Below are 18,417 nucleotides of genomic sequence, written 5' to 3'. Positions count from 1 at the left end.
CGTATCCAAATTGTAGAAATATAGAAAGGTCCAGTCTTTTGTATATAGTAAAGATGTGATTAATCTTTTCTTTATTTTCTTGCACTTGTTCTCAATAACACATAGAGTTTGTGGTAACAACAGCCAACAGCCAAAGCGTTACGTCCTTCCACATAGGACTTCTTCAGGGCTAATTCGTTTTCTGACCAGTTGCTTATTTGTAAATGTCCCCATAACCGTGAAATCTGTCATGACATATCTTATAGGGGATTCAAAGTTGTTATTATCCATATGTTAGCCGAATTTCACAGGTGTCTACGTATGTGTGGCAGCGCTGTATACAGAAGGTAAGGCTATGATGCAACATGCTCTATGTGTATTCAATCTCTGAGAGATTGCGGCCTGCTAAGCAGTACGAGAGCAACTGCAGCTGCCCAGCAATGCAGTAGGATTAAAAATCTGGGGCTGCTATCCCTCCTTTGTCAGAGGGGAGCAGGAGCTTGGGTAGACTGACTCTGCATCGTCCGTTCACCCACAGAAAGTCAATTAAGATGTTGTTAAGTAGGCGTGGTAGCATGACCATTTTGGCAAGTGCCACTCTGCCTTCCACCAAGATCGGCAGTATTTAAACAAAATGTCACCTGGGGTTTGAGATTCGTGATTTTTTTTTACGTCGCCATCTAGTGTTTCCATCGCTTCATGGTATATTTAGATGCCGAGATATCGAAAGGTGTGAGATGCCCTCTGTATATTCCTATCCACAAAGGGGACATGTGGCATATCCTCATGACTCTGAAAAGAGAAAATGTATGATTTATCTATGTGGACGTGTAGGCCCAATATGGATTCGGAAGTTGTGAGCAAGTGGCCACTTCTGTGATATCCTGCCGTAGGTCTTTATTATAGAAGATAATATCATCTGCATACAGGTATATCTTGTAGGTCGTGTGGCTAATGGGGATGCCCCAGTCACCAGAGTCTTGGGGCAGATGTTGTGCTAGTGGTTCTAAGGCCAATACAAATAAAAGTGTGGATAACAGACATCCCTGCCTGGTTCTACGATGTATCATACATTGTTGTGAGATTAGTGGGCCTGTTCGCATCCGAGCTGTGGGGTCGGTGTATAACAGCCTCACCCATCGGGCAGATGCGAGGGGTGGAATATTATAGTAATCAAGGGTTGCAAACATATGGTCCCAAGTTACAGTGTCAAATGCCTGTCTTGGATCCAGTGAAAGGCAGCCTGCCGAAGGAAAACGGTCCCTCGCGGCATCCATGACATGGTAGAAATGTTGTATTTTAAGTGCTGTGATGCAATTAGGGACAGATACACATTTGCCCATGTGGAGCAACTTTGGGAGCAGCGATCATAATAACAAGAGTGATCTATAAGAGGACAAATAAGATGGTGGTTTGTTAGGCTTCAGTAGCGCAACTACTATTGCTTATGACGTAGTGGGGGCAATCTGCCTTTAGGCAGGACTGTGTTATATAGGGGTTCAAACAGCGGGGTCAGTTTGGCAGCAAACTCGGCTGCTTCTTCCACGACAAGATCATGGTTATCGACAAAAACTATGAATGCCAACCCTCAGCCGCAGACCGCATCAACCAGCTCACTTGCACAAACAGGAACTCCAAACACCTTCTAACCCACTGGGAACTCTTCACCAAATAAGACACTGTCCCCATTATGAACTGGTACACTCAAGAGCACCCACAAACCCTTGCCCCCACCACATCTTCAACCTTGGAAAGACAATGGGAGCCGAACTCAGAAAGGTCCTAAATCTCTCCATTGCTGTGGCATTCTTCCCGGAGATCTGGAAGCATGCTGAAGTGAGGCACCTCCTGAAAAAACTGTCCGCTGATCCAAGCAAATTGAAGAACTACCAGCCCATCTCCATGCTCCCCTATCCAGCAAAAGTCTTCGAGAAAGCGATCAACCAGCAACTCACCCAACACCTAGAAGACCACAACCTTCTGGACCGCTCCCAATCTGGATTTGGATCTAACCACAGCATCAAGACACCCCTGATTGCAGGTATAGATGACATCAGAACCCTCCTGAACCTTGGGGAAACAGCAACCCTGATCCTCCTGGACCTGTCTGCCGTGTTTGACACTGTCTCCCACCACATCCTGATTAGCAGACTCCACCACATCAGGATTCAAGCAAATACCCTCCAATAGATCACCTCGTACCTCACCGGCAGAACCCAAAGGATCAGTTTCCCACCATTCAACTCAGAGCCCAAGAAGATCATCTGTGGAGTCCCCCAAGAAACGTCTCTCAGCCCGACACTCTTCAACACCCACATGATCCCCCTGGCCATCACTGTCAGATCACATGGACTTAACATCGTCTCCTACGCCAACACCACACAGCTTATCCTCTCACTGTCTGAAGATCCCTCCACCACAAAAGCTAACTTCTACAGATGCATTATGAACGTAGCGGATTGGATGAAGGACAACTGTCTCAAACTCAGCACCGAAAAAAATGGAAGTCCTCATCTTTGGGAAAACCACCTCACCATGGACGGACACGGGATGACCTGCAGAGCTCAGCACCTCCCACTCCCCCCTCCCCCTCAGTTGACTATGCCTCGAACCGCAGCATCATCCTGGATAGCAAGCTATCCATGAAGAAACAAGTCTATGCAGTCACATCCGCTTGCTTCCACACCCTTTGCTTGCTCCACAAGATTTTCAGATGGCTCTCAGCAGACACCAGAAGGACAGTCATGTAGGCCCTCATCACCAGCAGAATAGACTGTGGAAACACACTCTACGTAGGAATCACAGCATGCCTTCTGAAGAGACTTCAGACAATACAGAACTCAGTGGCAAGACTTGTACTCTACCTTTCCAGAAGGTCCCACTTCACACCCCATCTCGAAAAACGACACTGGCTTCCGATTCAGAAGAGATGCCAGTTCAAGATGCTAACCCATGCCTTTAAGGCCCTGCAAAACGAAGGACCAGCACACATCAACAAGCGCCTGACCTTCCACCAACCGACAAGATACCTACAATCAGTTTCTTTCTCCCTCGCAGACACCCTGCAGATCTGTCAAGGCAACAGTGGAGGACCCTCCTTCTCGCACCTGGCAGCCAAGACTTAGCACAACCTCCCCCTGCACCCCAGGACCATACCGTCACTCCAGCGATTCAGAAGAGAACTAAAGACCTGGATGTTTGAATGATCATTCTCTCATGCAGCAGCATACAGCTCCAGCACATCGAGACCCTCACGGGTGATTTGCTGTGCTCTATAAATGTTTGATTGATTGAATGATTGATATGAAGCTGATATTCTTTTGGAGACCAGAGTCTTGTGATCACCAGCTCTCCCAGTGACTGCCCCAGCTCAGATGTGATGCATCAGTCACCACAATTAATTCAGTGTGGAAAAGGGAGAGGGGTCTGCCGCTAATGCAATTGCTGTTTCTTAGCCACCACTGCAGATCGTTGCATGTTAGCCACCACTGCAGATTATTTGCAATTTCCTTTGAAATCTGGACAAGCAACCATGCAGTGCACAAGAACCTGGAGCAAGCTTTAGTCATGGCCCTCAGCAGAATGTTGGTCAGGGCTCCATTGAAGGGGAGCAAGGGCTCAGCCAAATGTTTTGACTTTTTTCTTGTGCTCCTTTGACTTAGCCAACTCAGAGAAAGAGATTGTAAAGTGCAAAGACGATCATCCATGGGAACGGCTCTAAGAATAGACCCAAGATCTGCCTCAGGAGCGGGACCGAGAATGGCGCAAGGTCTAATGCTTCCACGCTGCAAGGAGCTTCATTGCCCACTCGCAAATTGCCTCGGGTGCATTAACTTGTACTCTGCACAGGACATGAAGTCCTTTCTCATCCCCAAGCACCAGAGAAAAAAAAAGTCCCAATCAGACAGACATCTACCTGTGGCATGTCTTGTGTGGTTCTTTATTTACTCCAAGGTTTGACTGGAGTTGTTTTGAGCGTGTTTTATCAGTAATACTACTGTAGAAATGTGGTAATGTAGAATAATCTTCACTCAGATACACCAAGTATCATTTGAAATGATGTTTTATTCATCAAAGAGAAGATCTACTCCATAGACTGATCTTCAGCACATTGACTTAGAGCACATCTTTGTGACATCACCTTCTGCGGGCAGAATCTGTAGCCCATGCACTCAGCATGCATACTTCACAATGCACACGCCTCCTAAATCAGCTAGTCGATGGTGGGGACTTGAAATCTTGGTGGGCCTATCCTTCACATCGGCCACATCTGTGGCACAGCATTTTGGGCCAATCAAACACTGCCTCATGTTTAAAGCCAAGCTGGCCCACCAATTTCTTTTTACAGACGTAGTTAGGAGGGCCTGCTATGGCTGCTCAAACAGCTTAGAAGGTGTTCAGGAGATCACAGTGGAAATGCTACTATGAGAACTGCTCTTTATAAATACATCCATAGGGACAAGCACAGACAATATGGTGAAAACAGTGGTCAGCGTGACATCGTTACAAAGTTAAGTGGTATCTATTTTAGACAATTGTATTCCACAAACAGGAGACTCAGCTCAGTGGAGGACCATATACATCAGCTGAAGCTTGCGGAGATATTAAACGACTTGTAGGACAGAAGCCGTTGGAATAACATCCAAATCTCAAGGGTGCCAGAGGGCCTTAGGAAAGATGCTTTCTTGGATGCATTTGTACTTGTCATTACCAAATATACCTCCATTCCTTCTTTGGCATTCCAGACAGCAACTGTATCCACTTATGCCACACAGTGAAACTGAGGCTCCAAGGCCCATCAAAGCCTGCTTCTGAAGTTACCACCAGGTTTGATAAATAATCTCTTTGGTCAGAAAATAACAGTGCTCACTGTTACATACGAATTACAAAATGTATTTTACAGCCAATAAAAATATGAAGAGGAAAATGTTCCTTGTTCTATGTCTAATATTGCCCAAATGGGACCTTGGAACAAAGTTATTATGATTGATGAATGTTACCAGGAATTATGTGAGCTGGAGAACTCAGGAGTCTTCCTGGATACCCTGAATTTCACAGCAATAGGTGTCTCTCAGTTGTCAATGTAAAAAGTGGAATGACCTGCGTCCTCTAAAGGCAACTTGCCATGCTTCGCTTCCTCAGCAGAATCTTCACTGTCTGCAAGAGACAGATTGGAATCTGTAACAAGGAGGTGATCTAGCAAAGTCTGCCTTTAATGGTGACATGAGACAAAAGAGAGAGAAATTCAGGTCCCCACTCAAGCTGTGACATCTTCACTTTATGCTGACCATGACAGATCTGCCTCGTGGATGGCAAGTCTCTCTGCCCCTGGAGTCCCCATGGTTCTCGTAGCGCTGCTACATTGCCCATACTTCATAGTGTCTCTCCTTTGTAAGGGTTGTTGCAGGATGGAGGATTCCCTAGAGCCCCACCCTATAAAAAGTAGATTATTCAAATATCCTGGTAGTGTGGCTGTCCTCATCATCACAAGAGGCAGTTTCCTAGCTCTTACTCGTCCTGTGTGTTCCCTTCTAAATAGAACTCCCCAGTAGACCGGTCTGTGCCTCATAGCCAACACTTCAGAGTATCTACGTTGTGTATTTCTAATCCATCAACCCATTGCACTTCTTTTACTGCCTCCCCAACCCCCATTTGGGATACACACACAAGCCACCTGTCAAGGTTAGGGGTGAGCCCTAGAAGGTAGAGTATCAACATCATGGATGACCGGCATGCACTGTATTTCTGTTCCTGATGGATTGAACTCCTCATTGCACTGATGGTGGGTCTTTATCCCTTGAGGCTGAGGCCTCTATCACCACTGCCACTTAATTTCAGTGGGCTGACCCTTTACATTAAACACAAGAAGGTTCTTTTAGTTCTCACTAGGAAAACACCCACTGTAGCCCTTTTACAGGAAAATGGTTATTGGTGAAGTTAGACAAACTAAAGAAGGATTAAGTTGGCAGAATGGTTAGTAGAAGTGTGCAAGCTAGTCCCACAGGTACAACATCATCCTCCAAGACCCCAGCTGATGTGGGATGACCATCCTAATTAGAAGGTTTCTACAGCACATTGTCAGGAAGATCTGGATAGATGAAATGAGGAGACATGCCTTAGGAAAAATTTCCACTCTGGCTTCTAACACCAATGTTGGCTCCATCTATTTACGGCCTGAATGTTGCTCAATCACTTTTTCTGATGTCACTCTCCATCGTGTTTGCTGATTTTAGATCCACGAGGGTAACTATTGGAGATGGCTGAAACATTGACAAGATCCCATGTAATATAACTCCGGTCCGCTGAATAGGACTATACACCATCACCTCATGAGGAACAATGACCTGATAAATCCCTGAGGTATCAGGTACCACAATTCTAGTCAGGGTTAGTCAGTTTCACAACCTAAATTAACCTGTTCTCACCCTCTGGTAGCTTGGCACAGAGCAGTCAGGCTTAATTTAAGAAGCAATGTGTAAAGTATTTGTGCAACACTTAAAATACAGTAACTCAATGGAATACATTACAAAAAGACTTCACACACTTTTAGAAAAATAGAGCATATTTATCTGAGTAACACAAGACCAAAGTGACAAAAAAATCCAATCAGCAGAAGTTGAGATAATTTTTAAAGATTAAATGTGAAATAGTCCTTAGATGTCACTAATGGTCAAAAGCTTACTCGGGGTCGTGAGGGACCAGTACAAATCCAAAGTTCAGGCCGACCGCGATGGAGGGTAGGCTGGCTACAGGGCTAGGACATGTCCTGCTAGCAAACTACCTTGGATGGCGCTTTGGTCGACATCGAGAATCCACTCCGTCACCATCAAGCTGTGCAGAAGGTGTCACACGTCGTCGACGATCTTTGAAGTCAATGCATTGCGTCGTCGTCGAGTGTTGCCATCGATCCCCGCATGCCGTGGATCCGATGTCGCCCAGCAGCCTCTGCATCAACACTGAAATGTAGTTCCTTGAATCAGTCAGTCCAGGCAAAGTGGCAGTCCATACAACACAGCAGTCTTTTCTCCAGTAGAGTCCTTCCCATGTCCAGAAGTATACTGATTTTAGGGAGTCATAGTCCCTGTACTTATACCCAAAAGTGCCTTTGAAGTGGGGGAGACTTCAAAGCAGCTCCTTAAAGTCCACCTTTCATGCCAACCCGTCTCCAGACTATCCGTTGAAGATAATCAGCCCTTTGTGTGAGGTTCAGGTGTACGTGTGAGCCTTTCCAATCCTCCCTGCCCAGAGAGACCCATCAGTATGTAGATGAATGCAGATGCGGTTAAGTGTCTTGTGTTGTGCTGTCTGGAGGGAATGCACAAATGTAGCTGTCAGCCCAGGCCAGACATGTATTGGAGACAGGCTGTCAGGCACACAGAGCAGTGAGAGCAGAGAAATGCCCACTTTCTCAAAGTGGCTTTTCTAAAATAGTAATAATAAATCTGACTTCACCAGTAAAGAGGATTTATCATTACCATTCCAATGATATGAAACATGATGTAACTACTCCTTGCTGATCAGGAGTTACAGCTCAACTAAGGAATGCCCAATGCTTGCCTATAAGAGGAGTAGGCCTCACAGTAATGGAAAACGACTTTGGGAGTTTTTCATTACCAAGACATGTAAAACGTAAAAGTACATGTCCTGCCTTTTCCTTACACAGCACCATGCTCTATGGGCTACCTTAGGGATGACTTATATGTAATAAAAGAGGAGCTTTTAGGCTTGGCAAGAGGTTTTAAATGCCAAGTCGAAGTGGCAGTGAAACTTCTCACACAGGCTCTGCAATGGCAGGCCTGAAACATGTTTACAGGACTACTTGAGTGTGCGGCACAATCATTGCTGCAGGTCCACAAGTAGCATTACATTTACAGGCCCTGAGTATATGGTATACCATTTTACAAGGGACTTACAAGTAAATTAAGTATGCCAATTGTGGATTACACCAATGTTACCATGTTTTGGGGAGAGACAAATGCACTTTAGCACTGGTTAGCAGTGGTAAAGTGGTCAGGATCCTAAGGCGAACAAAAAGATATAGCGAAAAACAGGAGGTAAAAGGCAAAAAGTCTGCAGTAAAACCACCCTAAGGATGCCAGGTCTAACACCTGCCATCAGTTCTCTCACTACACCAAACTAAAGATTGGGATTTCAGGCTGTTCACCAATTCTCCTGCAATTTAGACTGGGATATGTTGCTCCACCATCCAAAAAGTTATCTCAGAAATTATATCAGAAAGTACCTTGGCCAGAATTGGGACTCTGTTGATTTGGCACAGATACTTTGGGCAGCCAGAAAGGCGACATTGTGTGTCATCTTGATGAGCAAACACAAACAAAGAGATACTCAGTCTGGGAATGGTAGGCAGCTCTAAAGTCTTGAAAATGATATCAGAATTGCTATACAGCAAAGCACCAGGGGATGAGAGCCGCCCATGGGAATTTTATGAGACTAACAAAGATCACATAGCTTTCGTGCACTAGGAGATGTTCAAGCAGGCAGAGACCATGGGTGGCCTACATAGGAAATTCAGTGAGGCAATCATATTCCCTACAAAAGACAAATAAAGAGTTACACCTCTGTGCCTTCAACAAGCCCATTTCCTTTATTATTACAGATATGAAAATCTTAACCAAGACTCTGGTGTACCAGCTACTTCGAGTCAACCCAAGCCTAGATCAGTTTTGTACCTGATCATACAGCCAGGAATTACCTGATACTACTGTCTACTTTTCTCTGGCAAGTTAAGTATCACCTGGAGGAAAGTATAGTGGTGTCCTTGGATGGTGAAAATCCCTCTGACAGAGTTGAGTGGGGCTCCATGCTCAGATCTTTGCAGATGGCAGGCCTATGTGATAACTAGGGGCCTGATTTAGATATTACTCTGTCACAACGGTGACGGATATTCCGTCCGTCAATATCTAAATACCATTCTAACCTCTGGGATTTTAATACTGGCAGATGGGTTATCTGGTGTGACAGAGTAACTCCTCCCCCAATATCTAAATCAGGCCCTTAATTTTCGAAGGTAAGTAGCTGTATGCTAGACCTACTGCCCAGATTGACTGTGGGGCTTTCTGTCAGACTCCTTGGCTGTCATTTGTGTGCATAGGACAGGAATGCCCCCTTTTATCTTGCTTGTTTCTGCAGGCATCAGAGCCTCTATTGGCAGGCATGTGACGAGTGGAGATTAGGGGGATAGACACTGCAGCAGGTTGCTCCAAATTCATAATGTGTAAATGATATTCTACTTACACTAAGGGAACCTAGAAACGCAGTACCTAACCTGGTTTCCTTAATCATCACATTTACTTCCTCTATAGGATATAAAATCAATTGGGACAAAAGTGAGGTCCTGTCGCTTTTTAGGGGCACAAAGACGGCAGCAATTGATGGCCAGTGACTCAGGTGGTTAATATTGAATTTGAAATACCTATGTATACTAATAAATATGGAGGGCGTGGTTGAAGTAACATGCAGCCCCTTGTTTAAAGTCAGAATATGATTTCAAGAAATGGTCCTCTTTTATAAGTATTCTTATGGGGAAGGCAGGTACAAGAGGTCAAAATAGTTATCAGATCTGTATATAATACCTGCCAGGCCTGCTCCCTCTTCAAGCCTATGTGCAGTTGTTAACTATGACTTCTCATGCTTAGGAGTCTTTCAAAGTGCCATTGCTTCTGCATGTTGTGGGAATGAACTACAGGCATCTTTGGTGCATCCTCCTTACACCATATTCTTCCCAGACATATTGTTAAAGAAGACTCGGGCTGCCTTGCTGCCAAAGATAATATTGCCCCTACATGTTGATCTGTCAGTCAATATGCTGGCATTTTTTGCTCCACCACATCCCTCAAAAGAGTACAGTAGCTTGTCTTCCAGTCGTTGGTGGATACAAAGTTTCTGCAGCACTCCATAATATTGAGTAACCACTAGTCACAATGTGTCTCATCGTACTACTGCCAGATTAAAGTAATTCCTGAGTCTCATCCGCCATGTTCATTTGAATATTACAGCATGCCATATATTCAGGGGCAGGTCCAGATAGAGCACCCTACAATCTGCACTCACTTCTCAGCTATCAGGAGCCCATGCTGGCAGCGATCTAGAGACAGCAGATGGTAAACAGGGCTGGGAAAAGCCCCAGGGGACATTTGAGGGCCATGAATGTGGCTAAAACACTTAGGCCAGACACAAAGCACCTTCCCAGTTCTTTAGTGATGCTCTAGCAGCCATCTTGAATCTCACCTAATCCTTCTAGAGCTCAAGACAACTTGGACACGGTCTCTGTATAAATAGTAGACATGCCCAGGAAACAAATGCTTGTGAATGCAGGTATCATGGAGCAAGCAACATCCTGGAGCGGCCACGCTCCCTGAAGAAAACACAAGTAAGTCAGTGAGTTTCTAACTCAGAAGATTGGGAATTTGAAGACTTCAACCTAGAGCGATAGGGGTAATTGACCTTGCCTCTTTTAATAGAACCTAAACTCTGTGTTTTAGTGTGCACTTTGAGAGTCTGCGTACTTAATTATAAAGGTCAAAGACAATTGAAAGAAAGCATTCCGACAGAGAGTTGCTATATTTAACTAGGTCAGAGACTATTCGCAACTTGTAATTGTGAGAGAGAGTGTGAGACCTTTGACCGTGGCCCGATTTGTCTAAATCCCTGCATGAGAGATCAGTAAGGAAAAGTTATTGTGTGGAGTGTCAAGGATATTTCACACTTTTCATGGCTAATTCTCAGACTAGCTTAGACTAGCTAATTGGTGCAAGAGAGCTGGGTGGTGCCCTTTTGTCCAAGGAAAAGACAAAGGGAGTATGAGGAAGAATTTTTAAAAAGAGACGTGGAAGAGAGAATTGTATATTAAAGGTTTCCCCAAGACATTTTACCTCATCCCGTTAGTTTTATGAGATCTAGAGAACCACACCTCTTGTCTGTAATTGATTTGTCAAATGTGTGTTGTTTAGATGTCACGTCTCTATCCTTATTAATCTCCCCCGCCCATAATCATCCCAAAACACAGGTTTTAATTTTGAATTCAGCTGCTCAACCACAGGCAACATTGCACTTTCAACAGACAAGAAAACCCTTTAATTCATATCTAAGCAAGGAACTATTATCTGTAGTCAACAGAGAATCTACAGTGACAATATCAACTGTCTTCACAGGATCTACATGCTATTGTCCTCTACCCTAAACTCCTCCTACATGCCTTAGTGTGGTTTGCTGTATTTAGTTTCTTCGTGGCTGCTGCTATTGGGTTCAGGGTGTATTTTGTACTATTCTACCCCTGCGTAATTACCTGGTCTTGACACCAGCTATAATCTTGGGTGGCTTTCGGGCATCCTCCCAGACACTCCCTTAACCACTCCCAGGGATGCTAACCCAGGAGCAGCTTGCTGATCAAATGTGCTCCTGCTCCGTTCCAACAGTTTACAAATGGATATGAGAGGAACAGATAGATCTCAGAGCTTGTGTTTTCCTACACGCACTTGGTATAAAGAGAGGTCCTTTTCCATTGTTCTCAAGAAATGAAGCCCCAAATGTGCAATACTCAATTGACAGTAGTTCTATGCAATTATGTTTGAATTGGTAAATATACCATTTCTACATGACAATTCCGTTAGCCCACAATTTTGTTTTCTGATCTTGATGTACATCTCAGCCACCTTCAAGGACCAAGTGGAGTTAATCTTTTGTACCAAAATATAATGCCAAATGTGCTCTAATCAAAAGAATTGTATCTTTTTTTAGTTATATCTGAATTCAAGTCAGGTTGATCATTATATTAAAAAGGATTGTATCCTATTCAGATATAGCTCCAGTTGAATACAATATCTTGAGGGTGGTACATTTGGCACCATATTTTGGCATTTGGGCACAGACATTTTCACCTTACTATAACATCACATTAAGTTTTTTGGGTGAATTTCTGAGGTTCTAATGTAAAGTAAAATATTATATACATATCTAACTATAACATCATTGTGACCTTTGTTATTTCAGTGAATTTCTACTTTTTTAGATACATTTAAGTAAGAAAGTATTACCACACCTACTATAACATCACTTTAAACTTTGTTTTTTTTTCAGTAAATGTCTAGTTTTTTTTAAATGTAAAGCTTACCTAGCTGTCTTCATAGGGCCTTAGCTGCATATGGAAGCTTGAAAATGTGGAGGGAGTAGGCTCTCAGTGAAGGGTGCTGCAGAGAGCACAGGCTGTTTGTAGCTGAGGTTTCCCCTTAAAGGAGTTTAGGTGTCTGGAGGGAGTAGGCTGGACACACACTTTGCACACAGAGTGCAGACTGCATGTAATAGGGTAGGATGAAGAACTTGGCAGTATACAAATACATTTTTGCAAGGCGAAGGCTGTGTGTAGTAGGGTTTTAAGAAAGACTTGCTTCTCCACAAAGTCCACTGTACATGTTGAAGACACTGCATAGTAGGATTTGGTGAGGGACTGGGCGCTTTGTGAAGATCTCTCTACAGGGGGAGGGCTGTGTGTAATAGTGTTTGCTGAGGGACTGGGCTCTCTATGAAGACCTCTCTACAAGGTGAAGGCTGTGTTTAGCAGCGTTTGGTAAGGGAGTGGCTTGTCTACAAATACCTATGTGCAAGACTGCTGGCTCTATATAAAGTGTACAAAAATTATGTGTATTGTGTATAGAGTCCGGACAACCCCACCTTGGTTTACGGAGATAAAGATTAGATCATCTAAAGCTCTAATTTTTATGGTAGCTTGGTCACTCAAATACTTCTGATTTTTGTAAATTTTTTAAGACCAAGATCATCAAAATTGGGTACTTTTTAAGTTATGATTTTTCAAAATTTGGAAAATGTCTTGTTTCTGTTCGTAATTACACACCATAGGACTCAATAAGGGAAAGGTTTAAAAATGGATATAAAATCAAGCAATGCGTTTACCAATGTCTCCTCTCCATTTTAGGTTGATGTCATTGGTGGGCCATATGGACCAGCTGGAGAAGTTCGGGCAGTTCCCGGTTTTCGCAGGAACAGCTGCAGAAAAGTCTTTGGAGCTGACACAGGACCACTGCAGGGGACCACTTGGAAAAGCACTGCACAGGTGGACTTCAAGGTGAGTCTGGTGGGTCCTCATGGAGTGTTGAGGTTGCAAGGGGTGGGGGAACCCTTAAAATACAGCTGGATCTCTGATGCAGGGGCCAGGAGGCCGGGTGCAGGGGGAATAGGTGAGCCAAGAGCTGTGCGCTGTGGAAGCAGGAGGTAGGTCACTTTGAGGGTCTCGTACAGGTCAGTAGGGCCACTCTGGTGAGTGGTTTCTAAAGTCCATCAACTGGGGCTTCCTCCTGGTCCTTTTACAGTCTGGAGTGGACTGTCCTTCTGGGTGTCCGACACTGTGGGTCCAGTGCCCCTGGCTATTGCACGGTTCAGCCACTGGAGGGTGCAGTGCCACCAAACTAGGCACACTTGCGGGGTTTGTCCTCTAGGTCCATCGGGTGAAATTTGGTCCAGCTGCGGTGTCCAGTTCCTTGGTCCGCAGCTGGTCAGTGAACAGAACTTCACTGGCTTTTGGGTCTTTGTTACAGAGAGTGAAGCCTTCTCTCTGGAGGGAGATCTTGAGCGATTTTCAGTAGTGTGGAGGTCCTCTGGGGATTTGTAGAGTCCGTCCGATGTTGGAGCAACCCCTCAGCAGTGATTGTCGAGTCATGGGGTAGCAGGCAGGGTTTGTTGCCTTTTTCTTGGTGCAGCAGGACCTCAGCTCTTGAGCCTTGGGTATTCTTTGTTGCTGGTCTTCCTGTGTCCTTGGAATCTGATATGCTGGTCTAGGGGTGCCCACTAAATACTGTATTTATTGGGCGTTTTGGGGAGTGCCTAGTAGTAACCAATGGATCATCTACCTTAGGGTGGCTACACCCACTAAGTGACCACTTCCTGTGGGCAGAGGTCACTTCTCTATCCCTGATTGGCTATTTTTCTACCATGCAAGATGGAGTAGAATGAAATGGGGGTCACCTTGCATACAACACCTTAGAGGTAGTGCAAGCTAAGGATGGCCACTCCTCCTGTCCTTTGTGCGTTCTCCCTCTCTTGTTTCTGCCAAAAGTGGGGCTTAGTGATGGGGGTGGCCATCTGCTGCTAGCAGCAGGCCTGGGGGTTGAGTTTCAAAGGTGGTAAGTCTTTTGAAGCGCACTAGCAAGGCAGTGCAGATTCCTGGAGAAAAAGGTGTAACACCTCCACCCAGGAAGGGCTTTGTTCCTGGACCCAGAGAACAGGGACTCTCACACCAGGGTTCCAGAATCTTATCCGCTGGTGCAGGCTGGTTATGGCTGGCCAGTAACCATGCCAGGGTTAGTTAGCTTTGCAGGGGTCACCTCTAAGGTCGCCCCTGGGTACATTTTGTAATAAACCCAGTACTGGTACCGGTTTGGATTTATCATTCTGAGTTGTTTGATATCAAACAACCCAGGGTTCAGAGTAGCCATCATGTAGCTGTGAAACTCGCTGGCAGCTCTGTTCACTTTCTATGGCCCAGGTTTGGCAAGGACACTGTAGGGGCATATTGCTCATGCATCTATACGCACTCATATGGTATAGTGCACCCTGCCTTTGGGCTGGAAGGCCTGCCAGAGGGGTGTCTTACCTATATTGCGTGCAGTGTATAGTGGACATGGCACTCAGGCTGTGTGCCATGTCGAGTTTGCATTTTAGGATTGCACCAGGACACAGCCTATAGTGGCAGTGCTGGGTGCATCTGGATACATGGCCCTTGGGGGTGGCACAATCTGTGCTGCTGCCCTCAGGGGCCCACCCTTAGTACCCCATGCCCTGGCTACCTACCTAGGTAGTATTTACAAGGGACTTATATGGCAGCTAAAGGTGTGCCAATTGTGCCAATGCATCACAACAATTTTAAGAAAGAGATGTGGCCGAGGGAACCTGGTTAGCAGGGGCCTTGGACACTAACATCTTTGAGACCACATCAAATACCAGGCAAAACGTGGGGCTAAACATGACAAAAAAGTCCTTTTCTCACAAAGACAAAGGATGTGCGCAGCATGGTTGGATGAGGCACTGGCCTGTCCACGAGGACCTCTTTGCAGGGCTAATGCTGTGCATAGCAGGGTTGAGTGAGGCACTCCCCTTTCTGCAAAGACCTCTGTCGAGGGCGAAGGCTGTGCGTAACAGGGTTTGATGAGAGACTAGCCTGACTGCAAAGACGTCTATGCAGAGTGAAGGCTGTGCATTATTAGGGTTTGGGGCGGGACTGGCCTGCCGACAAAAACTCTCCGCTGTACACAGCCTTTGGCCAGGCCCTCGCCCACCCCCAGCAGGCAGCTAACGTCAACGAAACTCTACTCTACCTTTCTTAATTGATTTGCGATATTGTGGAACTTATTGCACATTATTCATTATGTACATGCCTTTGATGACACCACTATGCTCTCTGGCCAAACAAGCCAAACAAAAACTATCTTTCTTATGCACCCCTGTGCAACAAAATGAAAAACTGAACTAGCAGTGAGCCACAAAAAACTACTATTTGGAGGGCATGATAACTGACCACTAAGGGAAAAAAAATCTAAAGTTTTATTACAATAACAATGATTCTTGTTCATTTGGGCCTTCACATGTAGCACAAACCTATTAAAAGTAGCAAGTAAGCCCAAAACATAAAACTAGGCTGCATATGTTAAGTTTCAAAATTACTACATTAACAACGAAAAGGCCCTTTCATGGTCACATGATTATGTAAATCAATACTCAAAAATATAACAAAAATACAATAGATAAAAAGAAAGAAATCACATTAAATACGATTGCCACTCAGTAGATATAGTTAGTATTCCCAAAGACAGGAATTCCTTGGATATTGCTTCCCTGATAATGTTCCACCTGTTTGATGAATCACCACAGCAATTTCAAGGACAGTAGCATTTTCTACATTATGAGATTATGTAGATTTTTGTGGTGAATCTTTAAGGGATGCAAAGACAAAAGGGGGTACCAAACAACTTTTTCAACAATGCATTTTTTATAGTCTATTGTATTTAATGTAGCGCAAGAACTGTTGAATGGATTTACATGAAATTTGGCAGGATTATACATTATGCTGCAGAGATGATGCTTTTTGGATACCTGTTAGATCTGGCATCCTTGGCGTGGTCTCCCCTGACTTTTTGCTTCTGCTTCCTGGATTTTTGACTGTGCGCTGGACTTCGTTTTTGCTGGTTTTGGTACTCTGGGCACTTTACCACTGCTGACCAGTTCTAAAGTGTAAGTGCTCGCTGCCTAAATTGTATTGGTAAGTGGCTTTTCTATGATTGACATATGTGATTTACTAGTATGTCCCTAGTAAAGTGCACTAGAGGTGCCCAGGGCCTGTAAGTCAAATGCTACTAGTTGGCCTGCAGCACTGATTGTGCCACCCACATGAGTAGCCCTGTAAACATGTCTCAGATCTGCCACTGCAGTGTCTGTGTGTGCAGTTTTAAACTGCCAATTCGACCTGGCAAGTGTATCCACTTGCCAGGCCCAAACCTTCCCTTTCACTACATGTAATGTAAGGCACCCATAAGGTAGCCCCATGGGCAGGGTGCAGTGTATTTTAAAGGTAGGTGATATGCTGGTGTGTTTTACATGTCCTGATAGTGAAATACTGCTAAATATGTTTTTTCACTATTGCTAAGCCCATCTCTCCCACAGGTTATCATGGGGATTGCCTTGAAATATCTTTTAAGTGCAGTTTCTCATTGGGAGCAGATGGGGACTTCGAGTTTGGGATCTCTGAACTCACAATTTAAAAATACATATTTTGGTAACCTTGTTGTTTAGGTTGTCAGTTTGAAAATGCCACTTTTAGAAAGTGGGAATTTTCTTGCTTAACCATTCTGTGCCTCTTGCAGGTTGCTGAAAACGCGTCTGGGTCAGACTGATAGTTGGGCTGTTTGTGAATTCACTCTGGACAGTGACACAAATGGAGCTGAGGTGTGTTTTGCATATCCTGATGAGTCTTCCTGGGCTAGAGTGGGAGGCAGGAGCTGATAACTGAAAAGGCTGTGCCTGTTCTCACACAATACAGTTTCCAACCCCCTAGAGTGTGTCTGGGGCAGGGCAAGGAAGAGGCAGTGTCTTGTGCACTACAAAGACTTTCCTTTGAGGTTGTGATGGGTCGCCTCGATCCGACCCACACCCTTCTCGAGCTTGTTCTGACACTGCCACTTTTACCACGGAGGCTACCCGGGAGGACGGCCCTCTCCATGGTCCTCTGCCGCCACCGCGGGACCTGACGGTGGTTAAAACAAGGTTTCATCCTTCTTCCGGAGAGGAAGCCGGGAGTTGGAGCTGGAGTACACCGGAGCAAACAAACGACAAGGAACGGACGGATCGAGAGGACGCTGACCGAAGAGACACGGAAACCGCTTTCCGGACGAGCGGAACGACATTGGGATTTGGAGCAGAGGAGTCCCGTTGTGAAAACGAAGACCGCTGACCCCGGGGAGCCTATGATTGAGCCGCCATGCTTCAGGAGAAGCGTGGCCACTCCAGGTACGGAGGTGCGGGACGGGGAAGAAAGGAGCGGGAGGCGGGATGTGAAGAAGAGTGGGGAAAGGAAACGGGCACTACACTGGGAGCACTGACAGAAAGGGGAGAGAGAGAAATAAACACAAAGAAAGAAACAAGTCTAAACAGTCGTATAGAAGAATACAGGGAAAGACAAGGCACCAACAAGACAGAACAGGTCTAAGTAAGAAAAAGGACCAAGACAGCCGGGAAACCAGTACACGTGAGATATTGCAGAAACAAACAAGGAGAGACGAAAGGGAAAGTACGAGGGCAAAGAAGAACCAAGCACGCAAACATTAGGAGAAGAGGGCAAGATAGGGAAGAAGCCAGCAAGGAGAGTGAAAGAAGAGAGAGCGAGGGAGAACCATGGAGTGAAAGAAGAGAGTGACAAGAAAAAAACAGGGAAAAGAAAACAGAGAGGTAAGGAAAAGAAAAGATAAAGAAATCCAGACCCAAAACCCACACTTACCGTGTCTATTCTCTTCTGTTTCTCCACGCTTCCCGCGAGGTCCTGGAAGAAAGAAAGAAGAAGACGAGATATAGTGTCCAGAAGGGGGACGTCATCACAACCTTCGAATTCACTACAACTATCCTCCATCCATACCATACCATATATTCTGTTTAAAGACCAATAAAGACAGCCTACCTACACCAAAACCACGCAGTCTGGTGTCATAAATCAGCCATCCTCGTACAAAGTGGTGTCAGAAGTGGGATTTTGAACCGGTTGACCTATACAGAAGATGGAGGAAAACCCCACCATGGCGGATGTAATTGCTCAACTCGCGGAAGGACAACGCCATCTCCAGTTGATGTGGGAGCAACAAATGACGGACGCTAAAGAGGAGAGAGAGGCTTTGCAAACAGCCCTTAAAAGTCAGCCACAATTAT

General features: G+C 45.1%; 1 protein-coding gene across 6 annotated transcripts in view; it reads left to right on the top strand.

The window, feature by feature from the left end:
- Positions 1-18,417, top strand: part of CDK6 (cyclin dependent kinase 6) — a 609,297-nt gene that overhangs the window by 561,991 nt on the left and 28,889 nt on the right. For 3 of the 6 annotated variants that reach the window (XM_069211653.1, XM_069211654.1, XM_069211655.1), the window contains exon 8: positions 12,929-13,078. The exons of the other annotated variants lie outside the window; for them this stretch is intronic. In XM_069211653.1, coding sequence (XP_069067754.1) covers positions 12,929-13,078 — 150 coding nt within the window. The remainder of the gene's footprint in view (positions 1-12,928; positions 13,079-18,417) is intronic. 6 annotated transcript variants of the gene reach the window in all.

This window comes from Pleurodeles waltl, chromosome 10 (assembly GCF_031143425.1).
Source record: "Pleurodeles waltl isolate 20211129_DDA chromosome 10, aPleWal1.hap1.20221129, whole genome shotgun sequence".
Lineage (NCBI taxonomy): Eukaryota > Metazoa > Chordata > Amphibia > Caudata > Salamandridae > Pleurodeles > Pleurodeles waltl.
Note: the sequence above shows the minus strand (reverse complement) of the source record. Positions and strands in the feature narration are given on the sequence as shown.